This window comes from Crocodylus siamensis, chromosome 5 (genome assembly GCF_052110815.1).
Source record: "Crocodylus siamensis isolate JL-2025a chromosome 5, ASM5211081v1, whole genome shotgun sequence".
Classification (NCBI taxonomy): Eukaryota; Metazoa; Chordata; order Crocodylia; family Crocodylidae; genus Crocodylus; species Crocodylus siamensis.
Genome location: NC_143399.1, coordinates 162,967,360 through 162,992,313, shown reverse-complemented (window position 1 = coordinate 162,992,313; position 24,954 = coordinate 162,967,360). Strand labels below are relative to the sequence as shown.

At 42.0% G+C, this 24,954-nt stretch overlaps 1 protein-coding gene across 1 annotated transcript in view; it reads left to right on the top strand.

Moving 5' to 3' along the window:
- Nucleotides 1-24,954, top strand: part of PHF14 (PHD finger protein 14) — a 289,953-nt gene that overhangs the window by 8,602 nt on the left and 256,397 nt on the right. The window contains exons 3-4 of the mRNA XM_090046914.1: nucleotides 12,608-13,251; nucleotides 20,963-21,107. Coding sequence (XP_089903040.1) covers nucleotides 12,608-13,251; nucleotides 20,963-21,107 — 789 coding nt within the window. The remainder of the gene's footprint in view (nucleotides 1-12,607; nucleotides 13,252-20,962; nucleotides 21,108-24,954) is intronic.

Here is a 24,954-nt window from a genome sequence, read left to right as displayed (position 1 = left end):
TGGCACAGAGCTGCGGGTGGCTCACCTGTGGGGTGCAGGAGGGGGGAGCGGCTTCTGCCAGGGGGCACACATCCCCCACCTACCTCCACCCCAGACAAGCAGTGAAAGCAGCGGCGGGAGCTGCCAGACGAGCAGGCAAGCACTGGATGAGCCACTGGACCAGCAGCCCCTGGACAAGTGGCACGCGGCAGCCAGAGCTGCTCTCCCACAAAGAGCTCCATGCTGTGCCTGCCCTACCTCGACTGGGTAGTGCTTGCCCCAGCCCCACACCCTCCCTCACTATGGGGGCCTTAATCTGCCCTCCCTTGCTCCTTTTCTCCCCCCTCCCCTTTCACCATACCAGACTTACCAGCTGGAGGCAGCTCTCCAAGCTTTCCAGCTGCACTCCTCGCCGCCTGTGCTGTGTTGCGACTGCATGCGTGCATGGGCCGTTTATTGGCCAAGTTATTGGCCTGATATGGCCGATTTTCAATACATTGGTCTGATATAAAAAAACTATATCTGCACCTCTAATCAAAGCAGTTATGCACACCACAGGCTGATGTGATATGTTGTCCCTTGGTTGCTACGGTTGGTGAACCTCTTAGTGGTAGTCCAGTGGAAGGCCTGCAGTTTGTCACTTGCTGGTGCAGGGGGAGCCTGGTGATTGTGGGATCTGGCCATGATCCTACAGTCAGCACCTCCTGCCGTGTATGTGTGGCATGGCAGGAAGTGTGTGTGTGGATTTGGCATCACATTCCATCTCTCCTTGACTTGCATGTCTGGAGGGGCCCCCAACTGACGAAAACCTAATCTTAATTTTAAACCACAGGCATAGTTCTCTTATTACTATGCTTATCGTTCTATTCACGACTGTTACAAGAACACTATCAAGACTGCAAAATCACGCATTGGAAAATTGGGAAATGTCAGCATGGAATATGTATATGTATTATGATACGTGTAGTATATGTATTATGATACATGCAGTAATTACAGGCTCGCATATTGCTTTTTCTACCTTACACGCTTTATTTGGTGTGCACTGGGGAGGGGGATGTGTACTGAAGGGTGTTTTTTGTCTGATGGAGCCCTACTACACCATCTCAGCATTTGGAAGGCATGAAGGTGGGATTCTAGGAGGAGAGGCTTGCATCATGGTTATGGCGGCTGAAAGCTGTTGTGTAGAATTGGGTTCTAGACCTACCTGTGCCTCAGATCCTGTCAGATTCCAGGAAAGTTCGAAACCAGACTTTTGATGAGCTCTAATTCTGGGTTCCTCATTTTCTGTTTGCCAGACTTGAGGCCCTAGTTGCAGAAATGCTGAGTATTTACAGCTGCAATTGAAGTCAAAGGGTGCCCTGTTCTAAGCATATAAAGTGTTGTGTTATCCTAAGTACTTTGACATATCTGGCCCTATGTATAGCCAAAATTAGCAGACTTTTAAAAATCTGTATCCTTATCACCTCCCATCTTTGAGTGGCATGCTACCACATTCACCTCAGGAGGGTGTTATGAAGATTAATATTTGTGAAACACTTAAAACTATATTGTATTTCCTATAAATGCCATACAAAAATCAGAGAAAATTAATACTTCTGTCTTCAAACAGAGTTTGAATCACATGATGTAGTAACGACATGGATTTATAAGTGCACACTGAGTAGGAAAAAACACTGAATAGCTTCTCATTAAGCAAATAATGTCAGTTCTGCTTGTGGAATAGAGGTGGGAGCCCTTTGTGGGGGAGAAAATATATGAACATATAATTAAAGGCCATATCCATAATGCATATGCACAAAAAAGCAAAATTATGTAGTAGAGGTATCTTTACTACATTTCCTGATGTTTCAGTGCTTGACTTCACAACTCATCACAATTTTTAATGGGGGTTTTTGGTGTAATTTCCTGTTGTTGTTTGGTTTTTTTGTTTGTTTTTTAAGTAAACTGAAAATATAGAAATTCCACCCTGGAACAGTATATTGATATCCCCATGGTTTGTCATCAGGATTGGAGCCTTTAGATCCATAGACTAGACCTCTGCTACTGGAGCTAATGGAGTAACCGATAGCATTAGATTGTTATCTGTTACTGAGGTTGATAGGGCTTTTTTAAGAAGTCACCAGAATGTTTTAATGTCAAATATGTATTTTTCTTTTGCCAAATTCTCAGAAACTTAAAAAAATCAATCTGGGGTGTAAGTGCAGCATATGATGCTTCTATGCAACTGGTTAACATTTGCAAATTAGTAAGAGCTGAAAACAGAGTCATACATTGGGAAGCATCAGGCAGACTTACTAGTTGGTACACCAGTTCCACCTTTAATGTTAAACACATTAATGTTATAGTAGTGCTTGACAGCTTCAGTCAGAATTGGTATCTTGTGCTTGACACGGTATAGTCATGAATAAATCACAATCCCTGCTTAGGATTCAAGGTCATTTACATAGTGGTAGCCCTGAAGTAGCAATATCCATTTACTAAATTATTAGTACTTCTGTTGCTCTTAGCATCCTCATAGTGACTAGACTAGATGCTTTTTATTTGACAGTTACAAAGGTAGGGGGGCTCTGGTTCAGTCATCACGGTTGCATTTTATGGCCTGTTCAAATCTGTATCTGCATTTGATAAAGGTCCTCAGATAATTCACTCACTGGCACTGGATGACAAAGTACTGCTTGTAATTAGTACAGTAATATTTTCTTGGGTTTTTGTTATACATTAACTGTGTCTCTCTTGGGTGGCAGCATTTTTTAAATTGAAGTGTATGGATTGAATCTTGAAAATATTATATTACTTATTCGTGAAACCTTCAAATTGTGCAAACGAAGTACAGGGAATAATTATGGCTATAAATAAAAGTGGCATTAGTCATTTAAAACTACGTCTGTAGTGGAAGGTTGCATAATAAAAGATACCATTTTTTTCCTTGTCATTTAAGATTGATTTACCCACTGTTATAACCAATATGCATAATTACAGATTGTGTCCTTATCTAATAGCAAAAAAGTGAACAAGGATTTGCTTCTAAAAAAGCATAAGTTACAATGACTTGAAAGTTTCTACTTTTCATATATTCAGATTGAAGCAGACTTCTTTGTCCTGGTTTGAACAACAAGCCATTGAAATGGTGGATTTCTAGTTCATTTAAAAAATATTTCTTCAGGATATTTCTAAAATTGTCCTTTAAAAATAAGAAAAAAAAGAGGTGCCCTGATATATTGGTACTATATCGGATTGGCACCAATAAAAGGAAAATTAACATTATTGGACTATTGGCTTTCTTTTGTTAGTGTAGCCAGTAATGTGACTGATGCATATAATATGCCATTTGGCTGTGGTCCCTGGGCACTGTGTGCATGTGTGCAGCAGCAGGTGCAGCATGCATGCTGCCAGGAGCACAACTGGGCACTGTGGAGAGCAGCTCCCTGCCGGTAAGTGTGTGGAGGGAAAGGGGCATGGGGGAGCAGATTGAGACCCCCATGGTGAGGGAAGGGGGTGGGACTGGGGGCACTGGCCAACCAGGGCAGTGAATGGGATAATGGGGTGGGGAGCAGGACAGAACTGTGACATGGGATCTTTGCTCCCTCAGATTTGTACGTTGGGCGGATGTGGGCTGCCTGCTGTGAGCTCAGGGCTTTCTGCTCTGCTGCCTTTGCCCTTGGAGCCATGCACTGGCTGTACGTTCCCTGCCCATTGGGCAGTGGTGGGGGTGATGAGTTGTCTTCTGGTGCTGGGCAGGATGGGGATGCATGGCCAGCGTGTGGCTCCCAAGGCAAAGATAGCAGAGGCAGCCTGCCTCTGCTCTCATCTCAGTCAGTTCAGCTCTGGTTAAAAGCGTCTTTGCACTTAAAAATGGTGGTGGCAGCGCTTGCACTAAAGCTCGTTTGACAACCATTAGTTCAAGCAATGCCGCCACCATATTTACGCACTGGGACACTGATCCCCTGGACCAACTGTCTGTGGCTCTGTCCCATTCCCTACCCCAGCCCCAGGGCTCCATTCACTGTCCTGGTTGGGCAGCACCCCCAGCCTCTGTCCCTGCCCACTCCCTCCCTCATTGTTGGGGCTTCCATCTGCCCCCCTCCCACCATGTTCCTCTCTTGTGCCCCTTCCCCTCCACTGACTGACTTGCCAGGTGCTGCTCTGCACAATGCTGGCCTGTGCTCCTGTAAACCTATCACCTTGTCGATATCAGCTGATATGCTTGGTGAATAGTTCACCATTAGCCAAGAAAATCTCTATTAGCAATGGGGGATGTTGGGGAGTGGCTTGCCACTGCTGCACATGTCCCTGGGGCAGGCATGGGTGATATGTGGCCCCCCAGATCTGTGCACAGGGCAAGGGTGGGATGCTTGGGGTCAGGGGATGCACTGACCTCTTCCTAGCTTGGTGGCTGGTCCAGGGCTGTGCTTTGATTGGACAGGGGTGGGGCAGGCTCAAGTGCCACAGAGCATGAGCCCTGAGCAGAGGCAGTGCTGGGGGAGGCTTGGGGGACTGTAGCCACCCCTTCCCATGCTGCCACTCACCCCTAGTGCAGCCCCAGTTCAACCTCTCCCTATCAGGAAGAGGTTAGCATAGCTCCTGGCCCTGAGTCTGCAATGGGCAGCCCGCCTTTGCTCTGTGCACAAATCTGGGGGGCACGTGCCCCCCCATGATTCACCTGAGGGGTTGCACAGCAGCAGGGAGTTGCCACCTGTGGTTCTGTCCCATGCCGCACCCTGGCTGGGCAGCGCCTACCTCTGCCCCATTCTGTCCCTCACTGTGGGTGACCTTGATCCCCGCCATGTGCTTCCCTCCCACAGATGTATTGGCTGGATGCTGCTCTCCAGACTGCTGGGTTGCATTCCTGGCCTCATGCGTGCTGTGGTTGTGCACATGCACGCAGCATCGGTCGGTGACATTGGCCAAAAAAAGTTGATTGCTGATAATGTTAATTTTCCTGTTATTGGTGCCAAGCCGATATGCCACTGATATATTGGTGCAGTTCTAAATAAAACTCTGTGTAAGCACCATCAGTATTAACTTGTTATGAATGTGTGTTCTATTATCATCATAAATTGCAGGCACAATACAGTACAGCCTCAGCATTGCTTAGTTTTAATAGCGTTTTAAAAATTGCTTTTGTGAAACTGCAACTGTATGAAACTATGATGATAGACTCTTTTTTTCTTTCATAATTATGGTGGCTGTAGTTCCTTTAACGGAAGGACTTGGTATATCTCAGGTCTTAAGCGGTCATTTTTCGCTTGCTACATTCTCAGTTCAAATTGCCCTGTATGTAAGGCATGCTTAAACTTGAATCCTGGAAAGACTTCTCACCCTGCTTCTTTTAAAGCAGGGGTGTCAAACTTGTCCAACCCCATGGTCTGGATCCAGATTGCAGGATTTCTTCTGGGCCAGATCTGGGCTGTGGGACAAGTGGTGGTAGCGGTCGAGTAAATGGTGCAGTGTTGTTTCTGTGAGCCCCAAGGATTAACACAGCCATTGCTTACCCTCCTGCTGCCAAAATGTCCTCAGTGGGGCTCTTTTCCGTGGATTTTGGTACTGGGCACTGGCCCTGCATACCCTATCCATGAATTACTTGCCCTTCCAGGAACCCTGCAGGGCAGATCCAACCTATGGGATGTATCTTGGACATTCCTCATTTAAAACATGTGAATACTTATTGACAGAATTAGGGGTTTATAAACTGTATTTAGTTGCATGCCCCCCGCACTGGTTTCCCTTAGACCATCCCTCCAAACTTGGAGTGCATATTTTAGGTAGTGAAGCTCATTTTTTGTTCTTCACTGGAATAGAAGCATGCAAACGCTGTATGTTAATGGCAGCCAAGGCGGCCACTTCTCTTTGGCCCCAGCAAACAGAAAAGACAGAATCCTATGTTAACCCTCTCACAGATGCTAAGGCACTTGTAGTACCTATTGGCAAGGGAGCTGCTGCATGCAGACTGTAGTATCTTGATGAGGCTTGTGTGTAACATCACTTTTTAATTTATGGAAACTTATATGAAGAACTATTTATAGTGAAGAAATAACAGTTTTGCCACTGCCCTTGAAAGGGTCTGGTGCCTAGAACTTGTGACTGTCTTGCCATATCAGAAAGTTCCTGCTGCTTCACCCAGACTGTCTTCCTGAGATGCCACACTTCCTGGACACTGTTTCCAGGAGGACTTACTTCATGCCACGCAGTTGGCCATGACTCTGGAAAAAAAAAAAAGTATTTTTCTACATTCTGCCTTCCAGTAATAAGGTGCGTGTCTTATTTTCTTGCATACCAGACATCCCTAAATATGATAGCTAAAGAAACTCTCCTGAATGGCGTTGACAGCTCTCTTCTATTTATCTTAAGCTTGATATGAATTGCTCCGTATAAGAAATTTATCCCAAAATGGAGTTTTTGAATTTATATTATTAGACAGTTGGTCTGTCAAAGAATAACCAAATAAAAATAAGCGAAAGGTAATTATGAATTTCTTACTCCACAGTTAAGCTGAAAACAATTCAGCCCCCAGATTGAGATTCAATTCTGTTAGTAAGGAAAGAACAGCATGTATGCTTCAAAATAACAGTATTCTGAGGACTGTATGAATTTTTTGAGAACTTTAATAGTCTATAAATATTGTGATGTGTTGAGCATATAAGGACTCATTTAAAATTTAATGTTAAGAAATATAACTTCTGGTGTTAGCCTTTTCTCTGACCGTAATGATTTTAATAAGATAATAGATGCTTCACACTTTTTGTATTAACACTCATTGAAATCTTGTGCACGCAATGTATTTGTAGAAACTTGTAGATTAATAGTCACTTTTCTACTACTTTTTACCACAAAGTTTTTCTTTCAGATAAGTGTGAGCCATGATATTTTGTTTCAGACAATTCTACAAAGCCCATATCAAATTCAATACCATACCCCATTGTGCTTGATGGGACTGAAACCACAGGCTGTACTGAGATAAATGGCACCTTTCACAAAATGTTTATTTCTCATATATGTTGTCAACAACTCTATGTGTTGCTCTGTGGATTCTGATAGCATATGTGGTCAGCATCTTTTCTGAAATCAGCTTGACTTCTGTCCCATAGGGAACAAGAGGAAATGGTGTAATTCTTCATGAGTTTCTTTGAAGGAGAAGATTTTATGCATCAGCTTCTGCTGACGGAAACTTTCACTTATGAAAAATAATGGCAAAAATGACTATTAACCCTAAATACTTTATAAAAGGCACCTATGGTATCAGATCTGTTCAACAGACAAGACTGAAAAGAAGGAAACGTGCAAGCATTTCAGAAATACTAAAATATTTTGGCTTGATACTAGCATTTATTGCAAGATGCTAGCTGTATAAAATCAATATAGTTCAATATGTAAGGGGAAGAATGTCAAGAGTTAGAGGAAGACCAAAGAAACCATAGATCCTTTATAGAATACAGAAGGGATCTAGATACAGATGATGCAGAAAAGATAGATGTTTGTCAGTGGTTGTCAACTGTGGGTTCAGGTACTCCTAAGGTTACTTAAAAAGATCCTAAGGGGTACACAGACCTAATGTGGCTGATAAATGCCGTGTATTAAAGCCGTACGATGCTTTGGTAGCTGATTCAATTAGAAGGAGATTCAGCCTGATTTGGCGGCCGAATCTCTGAAGTTCAGTCTAATTGGGAGACCAGTTAAAAGGTCTGAATTGAATCGGAAGCCTCTGAATTGATTCGGAAAAGATTCAGCGCCACTTCGGAGATTCGGCCATAGACTAAACAGGCAGCAGTCCTCACCATGCTAGACACAGCTGCCTCCAGCTGGTAAGTCTGATGGGGGGGGGTGGGGGGAGGGGAGGGGAGGGGCATGGCGGGTGCAGATCAACGCCCCCACAATGAGGGAGGGATTGGGGCTGGGGCAAGCTGCTCAGCTGGGGTGGGGGGGGGGGCGTGGGACTCAGGGAGGTGGGCAGGGGATGGTGCAGGATGTGGGCGCGGCAGCACTGGGAGAAGGGGCCCGCCCAGTGCAGATCCAGGGGCACACGGCCGCTCCCATGCCCTCCCAGACAGGTGGCACGCAATGGTGTGCAGTGGCGGGAGCCCCCCTCCCCGTGTCCCATGCCCCCCTGCTCCAGCTGGGGAGCTTGTTCCAGTCACAGTTGCTCCCTCTGGGGATGTTTCTGGGGATGTTTCATCTGCCCCTCCCCCTTCCGCCCACCACACCAGACTTACTGGCTGGAGGCAGCTGTGTCCAGCATGGTGGGAACTGCTATCTGTTTAGTCTATGGCCGAATCTCCAAAGTGGTGCTGAATCTTTGGATCCAATTCGGCCGTATCGAATCGGGACAGTGATTTGAATCTCCGAATCGAATCGCTGTCCCTCTGAATTGGCTGAATCTGAATCCGAAGTGAATACTTGCTGCTTTGCACTGGCCTACTGTGTATGTGCGTACAGCTACAGTACAGCATGCAGGTGGCCAGGAGAGCAGTTGGTAAGCATGTTGTGAGGTAAGGGGCCAGGGGAAGGGCAGATTGAGGCCCCAGCAGTTGGGGAGGGAGTAGGGCTGGGGCAGGAGCTGCTCAGCTGAGGTGGGGCACTGGCCTGAGCTGCTCCCACCACTGTGCACACCTCAGGAGGGCATGAGGGCGTGTACCCATGATCTGCAGATGAGGCAGGCTGCCACTGCAGGGTGGGCCTGGAGCAGTACCAGGCTCTTACCTGCAGGGGCTAGGTTGGGCTGTGCTCAGGGCAGGCAGCAGCGGCACTGTGAGGAGGGGCCACGGGAGGGGCTGCAGCCACTCCAGAATTTGCTGTAGACTCCTCCATAGCCCCCTCAGCATCACCACTGCCCACCCCAAGTACAGCCTGGGCCAGCCCCCCACCAGGAACAGCCCAGTGCTAGTCCCAGCCCACAGTGGCAGCTCACCCTTTCCTGTGTGCAGATCCAGGGGCACATGCCTCATGTCCTCCTGGAGTTCGTGCACTGGCATGAGCTGCCCCCTGCCCCCCTCTCCCCCCCGCCTCCCCCTGGGCAAGCTGCTCACAGCTCCATCCTGCTCTCTGCCCTGGCTGTGCAGCCCCATTCCCTCCCTCGCCGTGAAAGGGGCACATAAGCTGGAATTTTGAGAGAGAAGGGGTACACTTGTTAAAAAAGGTTGAAAACCCCTGATTTATGTGATGTTTATTTAGTTCAGTTTTCACAAATAGGTACTGGATAAGAGTTGGCAGCAAAGATAGGGAAGGAGCCAAACAGACTCGACTAGTGGAAGAATAAGTTAGGGATGCCTTAAGGAAGCCAAATCATTTCAGATAGACAGAGCTGGAGGGTATGTGTACCCTAGGGTATTGATGGAATTGGTTGAAGTAATTTTGGAGCCCTTGGCTATCATCTTTTGACAACTTGTGGAAGTTGGGGAAGGTCCCAGATGATTATAAAAAAGGCGAACAAAATGTCTATCGTTAAGAAAAGGAAGAAGGAGAATCTGGAGTATTACAGAATAGTCAGTCTTATCATGATTCCTGGAAAAGTCATGGAGTAGGTCCTCAAGGAATCTAGAGACCAAAATGATCATGAAGAGCCAGCATGGTTTTGCCAAGAGCAAGTCATGACTAATCAACCTGTTTCCTTCTGTAATAAGGTGACAGGCTGTGTGGATGGGGGGAGACCAGTAGATGTGATATTTTCTTACTTTAACAAGGCTTTTGGATTGCCTCTCATGACATTCTCATTAACAAACTGAGGAAGTACAGACTAGATGAAAGTACTGTAAGGTGGATACATAACTTTTTGAATTATTGTTCTCAGTTCATCAATGGCTCAGTGTCTAGTTGGGAGGAGGTATCAATCACCAGTGGTCTGCCCTGGTTCTGGTATTGTTTAATATCTTGATTAATGATTTAGATGATGGGGTGAATATGCTTAACAAATTTTCAGATGACACCAAGTTAGGTGAAGTTGGAGACACTCTGGAGGGTAGGGTGAGGTACTAGAATGACCTGGATAGACTGCAGAAATGGTCCACAGTCAACCAAATCTGATAACATTCTTCAGATACCTGAAGGGTGATTTTTAGAGAGGATGGCAAGTAGCTTTTCCTCTATGGAGGAAAAAGAGTAATGGCCTCAAGCTACAGCAGGGGAAATTTAGGCTGGAGATTAGGAGGAACTTCTTGACTGAGGGTAGTCAAGAATTTTTGGAACAGGCTATCTAGGGAAGCTGTGGTATCTCCATCTTTGGAAGTTTTCAAGAGTAGGTTGAACAGACATTTAGCTGGGATGATTTAGTCAGGGGTGATCCACCCTGCCTTGACCAGGGGACTGGGCTAGATGATCTTGTGTTGTGAGTTTCCTTCCAACCCTACTTTTCTGTGACCCTATCTCAATATCGGGGCCATCTGTCAGACAGCCTGTTACCTAATGCATGGTAAAGTGCACACGTATTGAATAAATAGGTAATTCACTCAACAGTGAAGCACAGGCCTGTCTGGGCTCCTGCCTAACCACCTCTCCCTATGTTGCTGTGGATTCTAGGAGGTTTAGGCTTCCCCTCCCTGCTTTGGATTACATTTTTGTCTCCTGCACCGTGGGACGGAGCAGTACAGCTAATAGCACAGAGCAGTGGAGGAGTTGAGGGTGGGTGCAAGTGGTGCAGTGGTTGCTTGCACACATGGAGCAGTAGAAGGCTGCACATGCACACAGTGTGTGGGGCAAATGCTGGCTAGTTGCCTGCGCCTTGCACTAATGTGGGCCCTGGTGGGGGGGGGACGGTTCCACGTCTTATGTGGGCCCCTGACTGCTTAGCATGGCTGGCAATAGCACAGCACGGGTGGCACAAACAGTGTTTCCTAGCTACACTGTGTTCTGGTTATTAGCAGTAGCGTAACTGATGAGCTTCCATCATTTTCAAGACTTTTAAAGCATCTCCAAAACTCCAAAGGACCTTGAAAATAATGGGTTCTAGTTGGTTTCAGACAGCAGTGAATGTAAACAGTGATTGGTAAACCCACAGGCTTTTCAGTTCAGACACTGTGGAGTCTTTCTTTAACTTGTTAATAGGTTTACCTAAGTTGGACATCCTTTCAGTCTCCCTAGATATTCTGAAAGGAATGATATTTTAAGATTGCAATTAAATGCAAGGCATGCTTGTAAGTGGTAGTAATGCTGTTATGTGTAGTAATGCCATTGAGTTGTTTGTTGCGCTGGATTCTGTGCCAGGGCTTAGTCATGTTTTGGTTTCTTGCTTGGCTCAGGTCTTGCCTAAGGGAGTATAATTATTTCTCTAGTAGTTACATGCAGTCCCAAAGAGACTGTAGACTGAAAATAAGGGAAGTGAGATATGGTGAGGGAGAAGCTGCTGAGAACTCTCCCATGCTGGGGAGAATTCTCAGTTGGAGAAATATTGCTGATCTAAGTCACTGCCTAGATCAGAGCAGTCAATGAATGTGCGCAGTGTACTGCTAAACGCTAACTTCTAAAGTGAATATATAGTTTTTCTCTACCTATGTCTGGATAAAGTTGGTCAGTAAATCTGCATAAGTGAATTAATGGCCACACCACATCCTAGCAAAATACTTAGGTACTTGGTGTACATGAATTACAGGGCCCCACTATGGTACTGATGTGGAGAACCACACTGTTTCCACTTACTGGCCTTACAGAAACATTATTATTACTGCGTGGCAAATAAAGTGCTTAAAGGCAGAGAAATATTTAAAAGAAAAATATCTATAAAATAGGGTTTATCTATTATGTGTGGCTGAAACAAAACATGATGGTTAGTGATTATTTGATGTCTCTGAATAAGTTAAATTACAACCTTTGCCTCTTTGGGTAAGGTGCACACCACAGGTGCCTTGCTTCATTAATTACATGTGTAAACTTTGCCTTTCATGCAGATGTTAGTCTTAATTACGTATTCATTTTTAACCTAACCTGTACTTCATATTGTGCAAGGTAGATGGTGAATGAAATAGGGGTCCAGGTCCTTGCCTTGTACAAATTGGACTGTTCGTAGCATTTGAGACAGGGAGCCACAGCTTGAAAATGGAAAGACAGTTTGGTCACTTGTGGTGACTGACTTGCATACTGAAGAGCTTATTCACTGATAAATAATAGTAAATTACATTGAAAATAAAAACTTTTACAGTGCCTAAATAGCAGGTGTCAGAATTCAGGTTATAGGAGCAACCTTACTTTGGAACTTGCTGACTTGTGATTGCATCATTTTATAAGTTAAAGAACAATAAAACCTATTGTAGTCTTGTTTTCAAGGCTTAGGAAGTAACTCCTATGATTTTAAAAAGGACAGTTAGTCATGTATAATAACCTCCCATGAAGACTATATCTATTTCTTACTGCTTTTTAAAAAAAAAATTCAACAATTCAGTGGAATTTTTAAGTTTCATTAAATGTATTTTTACCTTTTTTGTTTTTTGGGTTTTTTTTCTGTCATCTCACAACACTCTCATATTCAACAAGTTCTCAACAGTGCTACTTGGAGTAGAACTATTTGGAGACTAACTGACAAATAGGTTGATGGGAGGAACATACATCATTCTTTAGTTTAGCAATTTGTTGTTTCAGCAAGTTTTGGGGTTTTTGGGTACATTTGTTTCAGAACACTTTTTTTAAATTTTCATATGCTCAACAGATTCTGAAGGAAGTGGTCATGGGAGTGAAGATGCATCAAAGGACAGTGGTGAAGGTTCCTGTACTGAATCAGAAGAAAATATTTTGGAGGAAGTAGCAGCAGAACAAGAGAAAGTGGAAGAACAACCCAAAAGCTCTGCTGGAGAAGAGACACCAGCAACAGAGAAAGAGGCGATTAAGGCAGAAAAGAAAGATCAGGAGGAAGAGGATGAGAAGCCAAAAAAGAAAAAAGAGAAAGCCACTGAATCTGATGCTGTTGCTGATGAGCAATCAAATGAGCCAAAAAAGTGGAATTTGCGCCGCAATCGACCTCTTCTAGATTTTGTATCAATGGAAGAACTAAATGATATGGATGATTATGACAGTGAGGATGACAATGACTGGCGGCCTACTGCTGAAAAGAAGAAAGGAAAAAATGCATTGCGAAAGGAGGGAAGTGATGGAGATAATGAGGATGATGAAGACGATGGAAGTGGAAGTGATGATGATGACAATGATGAGGAGGGCAATGAGGATGATAACAGCAGCACTGCTAGTGATGGTGCATCCAAGAAGAAGAAAAATAAAGTTCTTAACAGGAGTAATGCTGATGATGAGGAGCTGACAAATGATAGCCTGGCTCTTTCACAAAGCAAGAGTAATGAGGTAGAGCAATCAACTTTCTATAATCTCTCTGAAAAATGGAAAATTCTCTGCGGTGCTGTTTTTTTTTAAATGAGTAATTTAAAAACTTAAACTGACAAATTGTTTGGTGTTTTGATTAATGAAGAAGCTGCAAAACTATGCTGAATGACGTGAAAACAAATGAAGTAAACTGGCCTTGGCTTTATGGTCCAATCCAACCCCTACTGTAGTCGATGGGAAGTCTTTTGTCGGCTTTGGTGGGTTTTGGATTAGCTCTTTAGCAAGTAGGCTAATCCATAGTGGAAACAAACCAAAACATGAATTTAGTTCTCTTATAGCATATATGCTATTAAACACAAGTCAGATTTGAAGTTATGATATAACTGTGACAGCCTAACAGATGCCAAAAAGATAGCAAGCCTTGATGTACCCCTGGACTGTAGCAGATATCATATAGAACAAACAAACATTACATTCACTGCTAACAACGTTCTTAATAGAAGGATGTGTATATGAGTTCATCTAGAATGTGTGTGTGGGGGGGTTCCTCCTTATATTTCTTTAGGGGAATTGATTGTAGTTTTTGAAGTGTAATGCTTTTTACATTGATTAAAAAGTGATCATGGGTAAGGATTAGTTATAGTAAATACCTTATCAGTTCAGAATGCAAATACTGTTTGATATTACACTGCTTCCCCAGACACTGTTCCACTGCTTTAAATAAGGTTTGCATCTGTGGAAGAATTGTTGTATTGGCTTGTTAAGATAGTTGGTTTCAGCAAACCTATTTGCAAAACTGCAATAAAAATCACTGGAAGTCTTTTTTTTTCGTAAATATTTGCAAGTAAACCCAGTGTTATAACAAGTGTGATTTCTGGATAAATCGTAGACGTATGTTGCACTATTTTAAGGTCTGCTGTTTCTGTTAAACCAATCTTCTGCTGATTCGCTTCTGCTGATTTTACTTTGTATTAAAAAAAACAATATTGAATTATGTTGGGCATTTTGGAATTTGGCAGAAATCTATTTCTGGGTTATATGGCATCTTGCATTTATGGATTTATTTTCTAATACAGGGGAGTGAAATTCATCTGGCCCTATGGGCCAGATATATGGCATGGGACCGGTCCATGGGCTAGATCTGGCCTACCGACTTTTTCCCCGCCTTATGCTAGATCCAGTGTCTGTGGCTCCTGCTCCAGGATATGCACTATACAAGATTCCTCCCCTTGCCCTGGCTGGTTTGGCAGGGAGAATGCCACATGGGCTCAATCTTTGACAACCTGTTCTAATACATTGGATATGGGCTGTGAAGATATTATTAACACTAATAGTGTCAGAAAAACAACTTGACAATTCTGGTCTATAGGTTTTACTCTTTTATGTGGGTCTTGGTTGTTTTTTTAAATCAAACAAGACAGTTTATTTGCTACATTATTTGCATTTTTATATGCTTAGTGATCTGGTGCTTCAGGGACAGTTATGTTCTGTGGTGAAAGAGACCAAAGTTGTACTTGGATGAATGTTTCATTTGAAACCAGAGGTGTCCGTCTCGCCACATTGCTGGTACAGTACTTGCAGTGTCACTGCAGACTGATCTTTTGATTTTTTTGATTGCCCAATCTTTAGGGATTGCCTTCATAAGTGAGAGGAGTCTATTTCCTATACATATTTAGTCCTTTGTCTCTATATCATTATCTTACTTGATGATATAACTGTGCTTTTTAACCTTTTGGTTGGTGAACTCAGGTACAGATTTTACAGATATTAATGCACTGACCTTACAGAACAGTATTCTAGGATAGGTAAGTGTTTTACAGTAGTTTCCTGCATTACAAATGGGGACTTAAAGGACATTAAAGAGATTAAGGTCTTGATGGTAAACTGTAACCCCAGTTTACAGTGATTTTAATGAGAATTGAAGATACTCAGTACCTTGACCTTGCAAGATCTGTCTTTGACTTCCAGGTTGAGCCACAGAATCTGTGACAGAGATTGGATTAAAACCTGATCTCCTTGTTTCATGTTTCAGGCATTCACCATGAGAGGATCATTCCTCATTTTCAAAATGCAATATCGTAACTGATTAAAAATCATCTTAATGACACTGTGCTTTAGAAACTAAGTATAACATTTTTAATTAAGCTACTTCTTTGTTTAGATCTTGGAGGAAACCCCAATATAAAGAAAGGTCATTGAATCTCTGAAAAGTGCCTTCATGGTTTTTAATTTTTTAAATCTAGTATTAACTTCTAAATTGACAATATACAAATCCAATTTCAGTTTTATGCTATTTGAAACCACCTGTTTTTTATAAAAGCGCTTCTGGCAGCACCACTGTAATAATTTTTCACTTTTAGTAAAAAATAGTTCCTTTAGAGTACAGCAGAATCTCATTACAATGCAGAAGCTGATGTCCTAGGAATACAGACTTCACAGTGCTTGATGAAAGGACAGAGTGTCTAAGCAACTAATTTTTAAGTAGCTACTCCTGAGGTCCTAAAGTTGTCTGGGTTATTTTTTTTGCTAGCTTTCAACCCTTTTTGCTCTTTTTTTTAACCCATTTTCATATTCCAAATATGGATTTCAGGACCTGATTATATAGTATTTGAACCTGTGTTGTAATGAAGTACCGTATGCTGTTCTACCGTATTAAGTGTAAGCAAACAAGCTTATGCTGTTACTGTTTCTGTCAAGTATCATCAATAGATAAATGATGCTGTTCATTTTTTATAATTGCTAGTACTTCAAAGCATTTTTTTCTTCCTCAATGGGGTCTCTTTAATTCCCATTAAATTATTAGCAGATGCATGTTTCAGTTTTATAGGTTGTAGCTGTGTTGGTCTAAGGACATAGGGAGGCGAGGTTCTTTGGGTAAATCCGATGTCTTTTTTTATTAGACCAACTCAAATAGTTGGAAAAATTCAAGTAAGTATTTGAGTTGATCTAATAAGAGATATCAGATTTACCCAAAGAACTTTGTCTGCCTAGTAGATGCACATGCATAGTTTGCGAGTTTCACTGCCTCCCACCCAAAGCTTGCATAACTAGATGATGATGACCATGATGTTAGAATCAGCCTCTCACCTGGCAGGATGTTCACAAGATGTGGACTGGAACGGTAGTTCTTGCTTCTGCATGAGGTTTCCTGGCCACCACCTAGACTATGGCACAATGACCCCTATTAAATAAGCACCCTCTCCCCTCAATCCCATCCCCCTAATAAACAAAGCCAAAGCCCCTAATCTTATTCAGCCAAATTTAACTCTCTTAGCACTGGTTAATTAACTGCTTTCTGCCTGTGTACATATACTTATTATGTATTGATAATGTCATATTAGTATAATTAATTTGCCCAGGGGATTTTTATTTGGAACCTGAAAGTAGCTACTTCTACAGTATTCCTTTTTATTTAAAATATGTAATCTTTTGTTGAAGTAAAATATGCATGTTACTCTTAGACTTCCTTCAGCAAAGATAAATAATCCTAAATTAATGGTTTTAACCAAATTGCTAGCTTTTTGTAGAACCTGTCCATTAGAAGTGCAGTTGTACTAGTACACAGTTAATTTACCTTACTTACGGATGTCTTTACTAATGTTTTCCTGTTTGTAATTTGGATGGGAAGCTAAAAGAATCTTTTTACTATTGATGGACTTTATTCGTAGGCGAAGTGCTCTAGTTACAAAATGTCCTTAAGTTAAAAAAAAAATTAAGTAAGGTATTAGGAGAGAGTCTCACGAACCCTGTACTAATTAGTACTGGAAAAAACTTAATATTCTTTTTTACTTCTATATTTATTTTCTGTATTTATTTTCTTTAAGCATAATACTTTACCTTAAAAGAAAACTATTTTATCCCTAGACTTCTTTTTATTGTCACCTTATGGCTCCTGACCTCTTGATTGTGAGAAGATGGATAGGAAATACGTTTAGATACCTTATCTTCACCGCTGAAAATTTTTTTTTTTCTTTGGGGCGGGGGGATTGTTTTCTTGTTTTTGTTTTAATATTTCAAAATATCTAATGCATTTGACCTATCTCAAGTAAAGGCAAATAACTACACAGCAAAGTTAACCCTATATTTCCCTCCTGTAGCTGATTATGTTTAGTTTAATCAGAAGTGCCTGGCCTTCACTGTGTTTTGGTTTAGGATAGCTTGCATGCATTGGGTATTTCAAGGCAAAATAGAATGCACTTTTTTTTTCTTAAAGCAGTGTTGGTAAGGTCATTGGGACAGTAGGATATAACGTTCTGAAATTTGCCTTCAACCTTGCCTTTGTGACATTTATAAATGCATAGTATGATTGTCTTGGGCAACAAGTATCAGTAGTCTTTTTGTAGAAATGAGAGGAGCAGCTGCAGTTTCTGATATGTAAAAACTTTGTTTGGATCCTCTCCTGTCTGCTCCTCTCCTCTGATTGAAAGAGTGATCATCCATCCACAGAAAAGATAAAAGCATCAAAAAAGACTTTGCCACATTTCTCCACCACACCTAGACTTCTGTGTCCAGTTTTAGAGTTGAGAAGATTATTAATTCTATGTGCCTTATTCCTTGGTCTGTCTGATCAGACTGCCAGCAGGGTGCCTACATTAATATTTTAATGCTGTTGATACCTGCAGCAGGATTGAGACCTATGGCCACAACTCCATATATACATACCACTGAACAGCCATCACAAAGCCATAAATTATGATCACTACCAACCATGGATAGATTTCGACTTGTAAGCTAGAAGGGAGAAAGTTAATATATTTATGACCTTATTAACAGTCTCCGTACCTGACCTTTTTTTCCTTGAACTTTACAAATGTAGCTGTCAAGTTTTCCATGTTTCACATACTGTTAGCAAGCTATTCACCCCCAAGAACATTTCATTTCTAACTTTTAATATACCATATTAGGTTTCTTTTTTAAAGGTGACTGAACTAGTCTTATTCCATGTACAGGTGTTCCATTTGTGCCAAGGGAAAAGCTTTCCTTCTGGCACAAACAGAGCTTTATAGAAAGTCAAGATTTCTTGCAGAAGCAAAATGGCTCTTCCACATGCAGTTAGACCAGGTGTCCATGAGGAAGATTTTCCTTTTCCTTATCTAAATTGAATGTCTGTATACTTTTTTCACTGAGGAGGATACATGATATCTTGTGGCCCTCTGCTCTCACTCCATCCCTCCAGAAGAGAGGGAGGAAAGAAGAGCCCTGGCTGCATGATACCAAGGTTGAGCTGTCAGGAAACCCCATGGGGACTCTGCCCTGAGGAATTGCTCTGCACCCTGCCAATCGATAGGGTGAGGCAGGCTGCCTTGCCATTTTTCAAAGTACCCCTGCATCCTCCTGTACTCCTTGGCTGCGTCCAGACAAGTGCAGATGTTTGGTTCCCTGGGGACAACTAGCAGTGATGCACCCTGTGCTGCCGCTAGTTGTCCCCAGGGAATGCCTGTGCCACGTGCTCTCTGGCGCACAGCAGGTTACCCTGGGTGTGGTAGGGGAGGCTGGGGTACGCGCTGGGCTGGCTCCAGCAGTCTGTCCTGGGGACCTCCTGGGGCTGCAGCAATGACTATCATGCCTCTTGGAGCCTGGCTAGCAACCACAGTGTGGCTCCAGCCAGCCAGGCTCCAGTTTTGAGTGGTATAGTCTGCCCCCACATGTGCCACTTCTCTTTTTTGCACAGATTTTTTAAATCCCTAGATATTTTATAATAAAATAATGTAGTAAGTTGGTTACTTTTGTGGAAACCAGGGTAGTTTACTTGTATGTAGATGTTGCATGTAGAGCTTTTTGTAAATATAGTTGAATTATAAATTTAAGTTGTTTATTTAAAATCACTCTATCTTGGTTGTAGTGTAGTAATGATTAATCCTTTTCCTTCATGTCTACAACAATCTAATTTTCAAAAAGTTTGAAATCTCCATGGCAGCTTTTTTGTCATAGGCTTGTTGACCTGCTGCTTAAAAAAAATTCTAGAAGGAGTAAATCCTCTAAAAATGAACTGCCATAGCAGGTGGGAAATGTTGACTCCATGGTATTACTCTCTGTCTAGTATTAAATTGCTTTTAACTATGGATAACATGATTTTTCAGTACATGATGCGAGGGTGGCAACTGACCCTCAGGCATCGGGTTATTAAGCAGAAAAAATGATTCTCAGTCTGGTCCATGTACCACAGCTGATCTGTGAAACTTTTTGGGGTGGGTAGCAGAAAAAACAAACACTTTGAGCCATGCTCCACAGGATTTGGAGACCCTGAGAAGACATAATGCATTCAGACCCTCTATTTAAGGTTGACATAATTCTTCTTTTTAAAAAAGGAACATTGTTTTTGTTAGCAGTAATGACAAACCAAGTCTCTAGGTGTTTAGGGTATAGTAATAGTTGGTGTGCTTGAAGCAATATCTTTTATTAGACCAACTAGACAGTTGCAAAACATTTTTTTTTCTTTATTTGTCAGCTTTCAAGCACATGTGCCCTTCCTCAGGTATAGGAGAATGCAAAAATTGTAAAATTTCTCCTAGGAAGAAATGAAAATTCATATTTCACAGGAGAGCTGGAGGGTGGTATAAGATCTCCTGGCTGGGTAAACTAGTGTGTGTTCGTTACTTTATTTAACCAGAAATGAGGGCTTTTGTTAGGAATAACATGTTTTAAAAGGGAGAGTTCTACCTCATTCATTTTCTGTTGCTGAAATGCACAACTGTAACATTTTGAGAGATGCTTAGCAAGCTAGTGGATTCATGTCAGATGTGAATTGCCAACCTATACTCTGAAACTGTTACAAGGGCTGTTTTAATCGGTCACTAGTGATGCTTTAATGTATCTAGTGCCTCATGTTTCCGTGTGCTTAGGTTTCATTGGTGAAGGCTGTCTAATTTTTGTCATTCTGTAGAAAAATAAAAAAATGCACTTAATGCATCCACAAATTTCTGCAGTCCAGAAACAGTGTAGATTTGTCATTATGGAGGTAATTTAAAAAAACACGCTAAATAGTAGTGCCACAGTATTTATTCCTTGCTCTGTATATCTGAAGTGTAAATGGCTTCCTGTTTTCTTCATGAAAAATTATTTGGTAAATTAAACAAAAGAATGCATCTATTTTATATGATGTCATTTTCCCTGCAGAATTTTAAAGCATTTTACAAGCTAAGTACTTGATTCTGCAAATCCTTATTCATATTAGTAGTCAAAAGAAAAGAAGTTCATACCAGACGTATGGTTTTTATATATACTGCATTGTATAGAATAGGGGAGCAGGCAGTTGCTCATAACGGTTCATTTGCAGGCTTAACAGTATGGGTTTTTGGAAAGGTGTAATGGTTGTCCAGTAGGTGCTGCATGATTTGTGGATGTTAGTAGGATTCCTGTAACACGCAGGTTTTTTGGTAAACCTTTGTGTATTTCTGGTGTATCATTTTTCTTTTAAACAGCACCAGGAGTTTAAATGAGGTTGCTGTATAAAGTTTGCAGGAAGAGAGACCTGTCCCAGCATGTCTTACAGTTTGCCCAGAGTGTCTCTGGTAAAGACTTTTTCAAGTCCTTAGGAGCAGAGGGGAAGGCTTTTATGAAAATGAAGCTCCTAAATGTTTCTGTATCCATAAAATTTTAAAGCATATACATATCTTTAATAAGGATAAATGGTTCTAAGGCTTAACTTATTTGGTTTCTTTCTTGTGGTAAAAATAAACATTTTTAGTGTGGTTCCTGGCTTACTCAATGCATCTTAATTTTTCAATTTTAGGACTCACTGATTCTTGAGAAGTCTCAGAACTGGAGTTCACAGAAAATGGACCATATTCTGATTTGCTGTGTTTGTCTTGGGGATAACAGTGAAGATGCTGATGAAATAATCCAGTGTGACAATTGCGGAATAACAGTGCATGAAGGTAATTCAGTCCGTTTTATTCTTTTTTCTTATTACCAGGAAGGAATATGTAAGAGTTGTCTTTATTTGTTACTGTGAAGTGAATAAATTGTTTGTTATGAGTGATCAACCATAAAAGCCTGATTTTAGTTTAAAGGATCTTTTAGTATCCAGTAGTATTCTGAAATGGTGAAACATTCACTGCAACAGAACAAAGGTGGCAGTTCAGTTTTTCCCTAGGCATCCATTTTATACTTTTGGAGATGAAAATTCAACGAATGTAGAGCAAGTTGATCAAGTAGCTTTAGCATGACTCTCATGTTGAAATTAAGTTTAGTATTTTCAAGTGTCCTTTTTGGAAGTTCTGGTCAAATGCTTCTGCTTCATAAATGAGGGCATAAAGTTAGGTTAACAGGATAGTAAGTGCAAATTTTAATAGCAATTGTTCATGGAGCTGGTTGGGAAGTAAGACTAGTTAGGGAAGGTTAAGTATATATGAAAGTTAGATTCCTTTTAGATACTGTGTCTGTGAGAATTGGTGAAATTACAAGGAATTTCAAACCTCTTTGAAGAGGGCAGTTTTAAAGCAGTAGTAGTAATACGCACATGGTACATCTTACTAATTGTTTTAAAAAAACTGTGTAGGGGAAGTCTTTTTGTACATTGTGGTAGGTGAGGAGGGAGCTCAGACATGTTTCTCATAGACACAGTTTGGTGCAGTTTTGGTAGCTACTGTGAACTGCCTGACACTGCCTACCTGCCTTGTGTAATTCTTGAAAATTTGTGGAGCTCAAATGCAGCTTACTGCTTAGTCTTCTCATTGAGAGTAATACCAGATTGGTCTTGTGGGTCTTTTTTGCTATGACTGCAAGATTTTCAGAAAAATATTGGCTGATTAAGTAAGCTTAAAGACAAACTTGTAAAAGGAAGAAAGTATGCAGTGTATTTGTTTTTCTTTCTAAAAACAGAGAACCTGATTTTTAAAATGAAGGGAAATTAATTTCTTTTTTTCCCTATTTTTCCAAGAATGCCTTTACTGAAAGGGAGAGACTGCGGGCGATTTGCTTCCCATTTGCCCCCGAAAGTTAAAACAGCTGGGCATTAAGTAACAAAAGTTATAGAATTTTAAATAGTTTGATTTGAAAGCAAAAGTGCTTTTTTATAATTGGACATTTTTTTTTTAATTTGGTTTCTGATGTCCTATTTTTATAATTTCTTCTCTTGTCCAGAATGTTTTCTGCTAAAACAAGGTATGTGACTTGAGTCTATAAGATGAAAAAGCAGGAGAAGAAATCCATATACTTCAGTAGCACAGAAAGGCAGTCTTATTTCCTTTGGAGGTTACTTTAAAAAAGGAGAATCTTGTTTATTTATTTTCAGTGTGGAAATGTTAACCTGTATAACTTTTTCTCATAAACAGTGACCAGGAGCTCAAGATAAAGTTAGCTCTTTGGAAGTTTATACTCTTTCTGACGAATTTCTAAACTCTGTGCTAGAAGCAAACTGATTTAAGATGGACAAGGCAAGGATTATTTGAGTTATTTAAATGACATAAATCTCATTTGGTCCATAAAATAAGTTTATGCCAAATAAATGGCATGCCTTCTTTGTTTCCCCTATGCTGGTAAGTAGCAAGCGACTGGGTCTGGGAGCCCCCTCAGCTGATGGGGCTCCAGCTGTGGAGGTGCGCCATGCATCCCTGCAGCTGGGAGTACGCAAGTTATGCAGACTTCTAGCCTCTGGGGCAAACCAGGCGTCCCCACAGCTGGAAGCCCAGTGGTCTCCTAGCTATAGACTTGCCTGGAGTGCCCCCGTAGCTGGGAGCCCACATCAACTGTGGGCTCCCAGGCTCATGGTGCATGTGGGGCTCCCAACCACAGGGGCCCCTGGTCATTCATTCAGTTAATGCTGTGATAGGCATAAGTCACAAAATTATTACACATTTTATGGAATAACTTTGGCTTATTTCTCCTTTTGTCATGGCATTAGTTGATTGAATGTTTGGCTAGGTGACACCATAAGATACAATTAACTGGTTCCATTTAGGGGTTCACCGATAGAGGTTTTTGGGGTCAATAATGATAGCCAGTTTTTAAGGAGGCATATCAGGCAATACCAATGCGATTTCCGATACACAGCCCAGCAGTTTGAAGTGCGGTGTCCAGCTGGTAAGTGTGTTGTGGTGGAAGTGGGGAGGGAGCAGATCCAGGTCCCTGCGGTGAAGGAGGGAGTGGGTCTGGGGCAAGTGCAGAATGGAGCTGTGGCTCATCTGGTTGGTGCAGGGAGGTGAGGAGAGCATGGTGTGCGTGTGCCCCCTGAATCTGGGTGGTGTGGGCTGCTGCTGAGGGCTGGGACTGCTCTGGGCTGTTCCTGGCAGGGGCTGGGTCAGGCTGCACTTGGGGCAGGCGGTGGTGGTGCTGCAAGAGGGGCTATTGCAGGGTGGCTGCAGTCACCCCAAAATTCACCACCACCTGGCCCAACCCCCTCTGGGAAGAGCCCAGCGCAAACCTGGCCTGCCCTGCCCGGATCCGTCAGACACATGCCCCCCATGCCCTCCACGGGTGCATGCAGCATTGGGAGCTGCCCCATCCTGCTCCAGCTGGGCAGCGCCTGCCCCAGTCCCACTCCCTCCCTCACCACGGGGACCTTGATCTGCCGACCTATGCCCCTTCCCTCTCCACTCCCCTTCTACCAGAACAGACTCACCAGCTGCACACAGCTCTTCAGGCTGCCGGACTGAGCTCCTCGCTGCCTATGTACTGAGCTGCACTGCAGCTGCACACATGCACAGGCTATTTATCAGCCACGTTATTGGCCACATCAGACCAATTTCCGATATTGTCAGTTTTCTTTATATAGGTGCCAGTCCAATATTGGACAGCTATATCAGTGCACCTCTAGTTACATTTTTCCAGACGTTGCATTTTTTTTTTCTTTTTCATTAATCACATCTTAAGTGTAACGTGGCAGGGACTTCAGACAAATCAGACACAACGCAGCAAGTTGGAATGTTTGTGATACTGTAGATTCCTATTTGAAATATCTTGGTTTATCTTGTGAATCATGTTTGCGCACTTGATGTTAACGTTGTATAGCACCCTTCCTTGAAAGGATCTCAAGGAACCCCAGGATGTCATGACATCCTGGTTGAGAATTACTGGCTTACAAATGTTGGTACAGGAGGGATATGCCAGTCACTCTGAAACACAGTTAGTTGCGTTACGGATTTCATAAGTTTTCTACAAATGTTATAGAGTGAATTTCTATGCCACCTGTCCAAAGATAAACTTTGGCAACACCAAAATATAACAGACAATGCAAATGAGAGGCTAGTTTGCTAATTCTCTCTGATATACAGTGGCTTCTGTTTTCATGTGCCTATATGAAAAACTGCAATACAGGCTTAGATTTTTTTCAGGTCTACAGGCAAAATCTTTTTGTTAGTTCTTGTTTCAATGGGCAAAACTAAAAAAGAAATCCCCTTATTTTAGAAATGAGGGGGGAAAAACCCTGCTTATTAGACTTATAACTATGTAATTACTTTTCAAAGTGCTCATTTCTAGATGTGCATAAATCCTATTTCCTTTTATAAAATCTTCTTTAGGCACTAATCTGTCACACTGCATAAAAGCTTTTGTGCTAAGAGCTCCTAACTGGCTTGTAATAGCAGGGCACCCCCAACTGTGATGTCAGTTTTTCTGACATATTGATTGCAGTGTGTCTGAAGAAAAATGTCTGGTACATATCATAGCATGTGACATAGCTGTAGGTAGTACACTTGCCAGTTATTGCCTTTGGGTTTAGTTGCTATAAATTAAATGAGATAACCTTTAGGCTTTCCCAGATCCTGCTTTTTTTTTTCTTTTTCA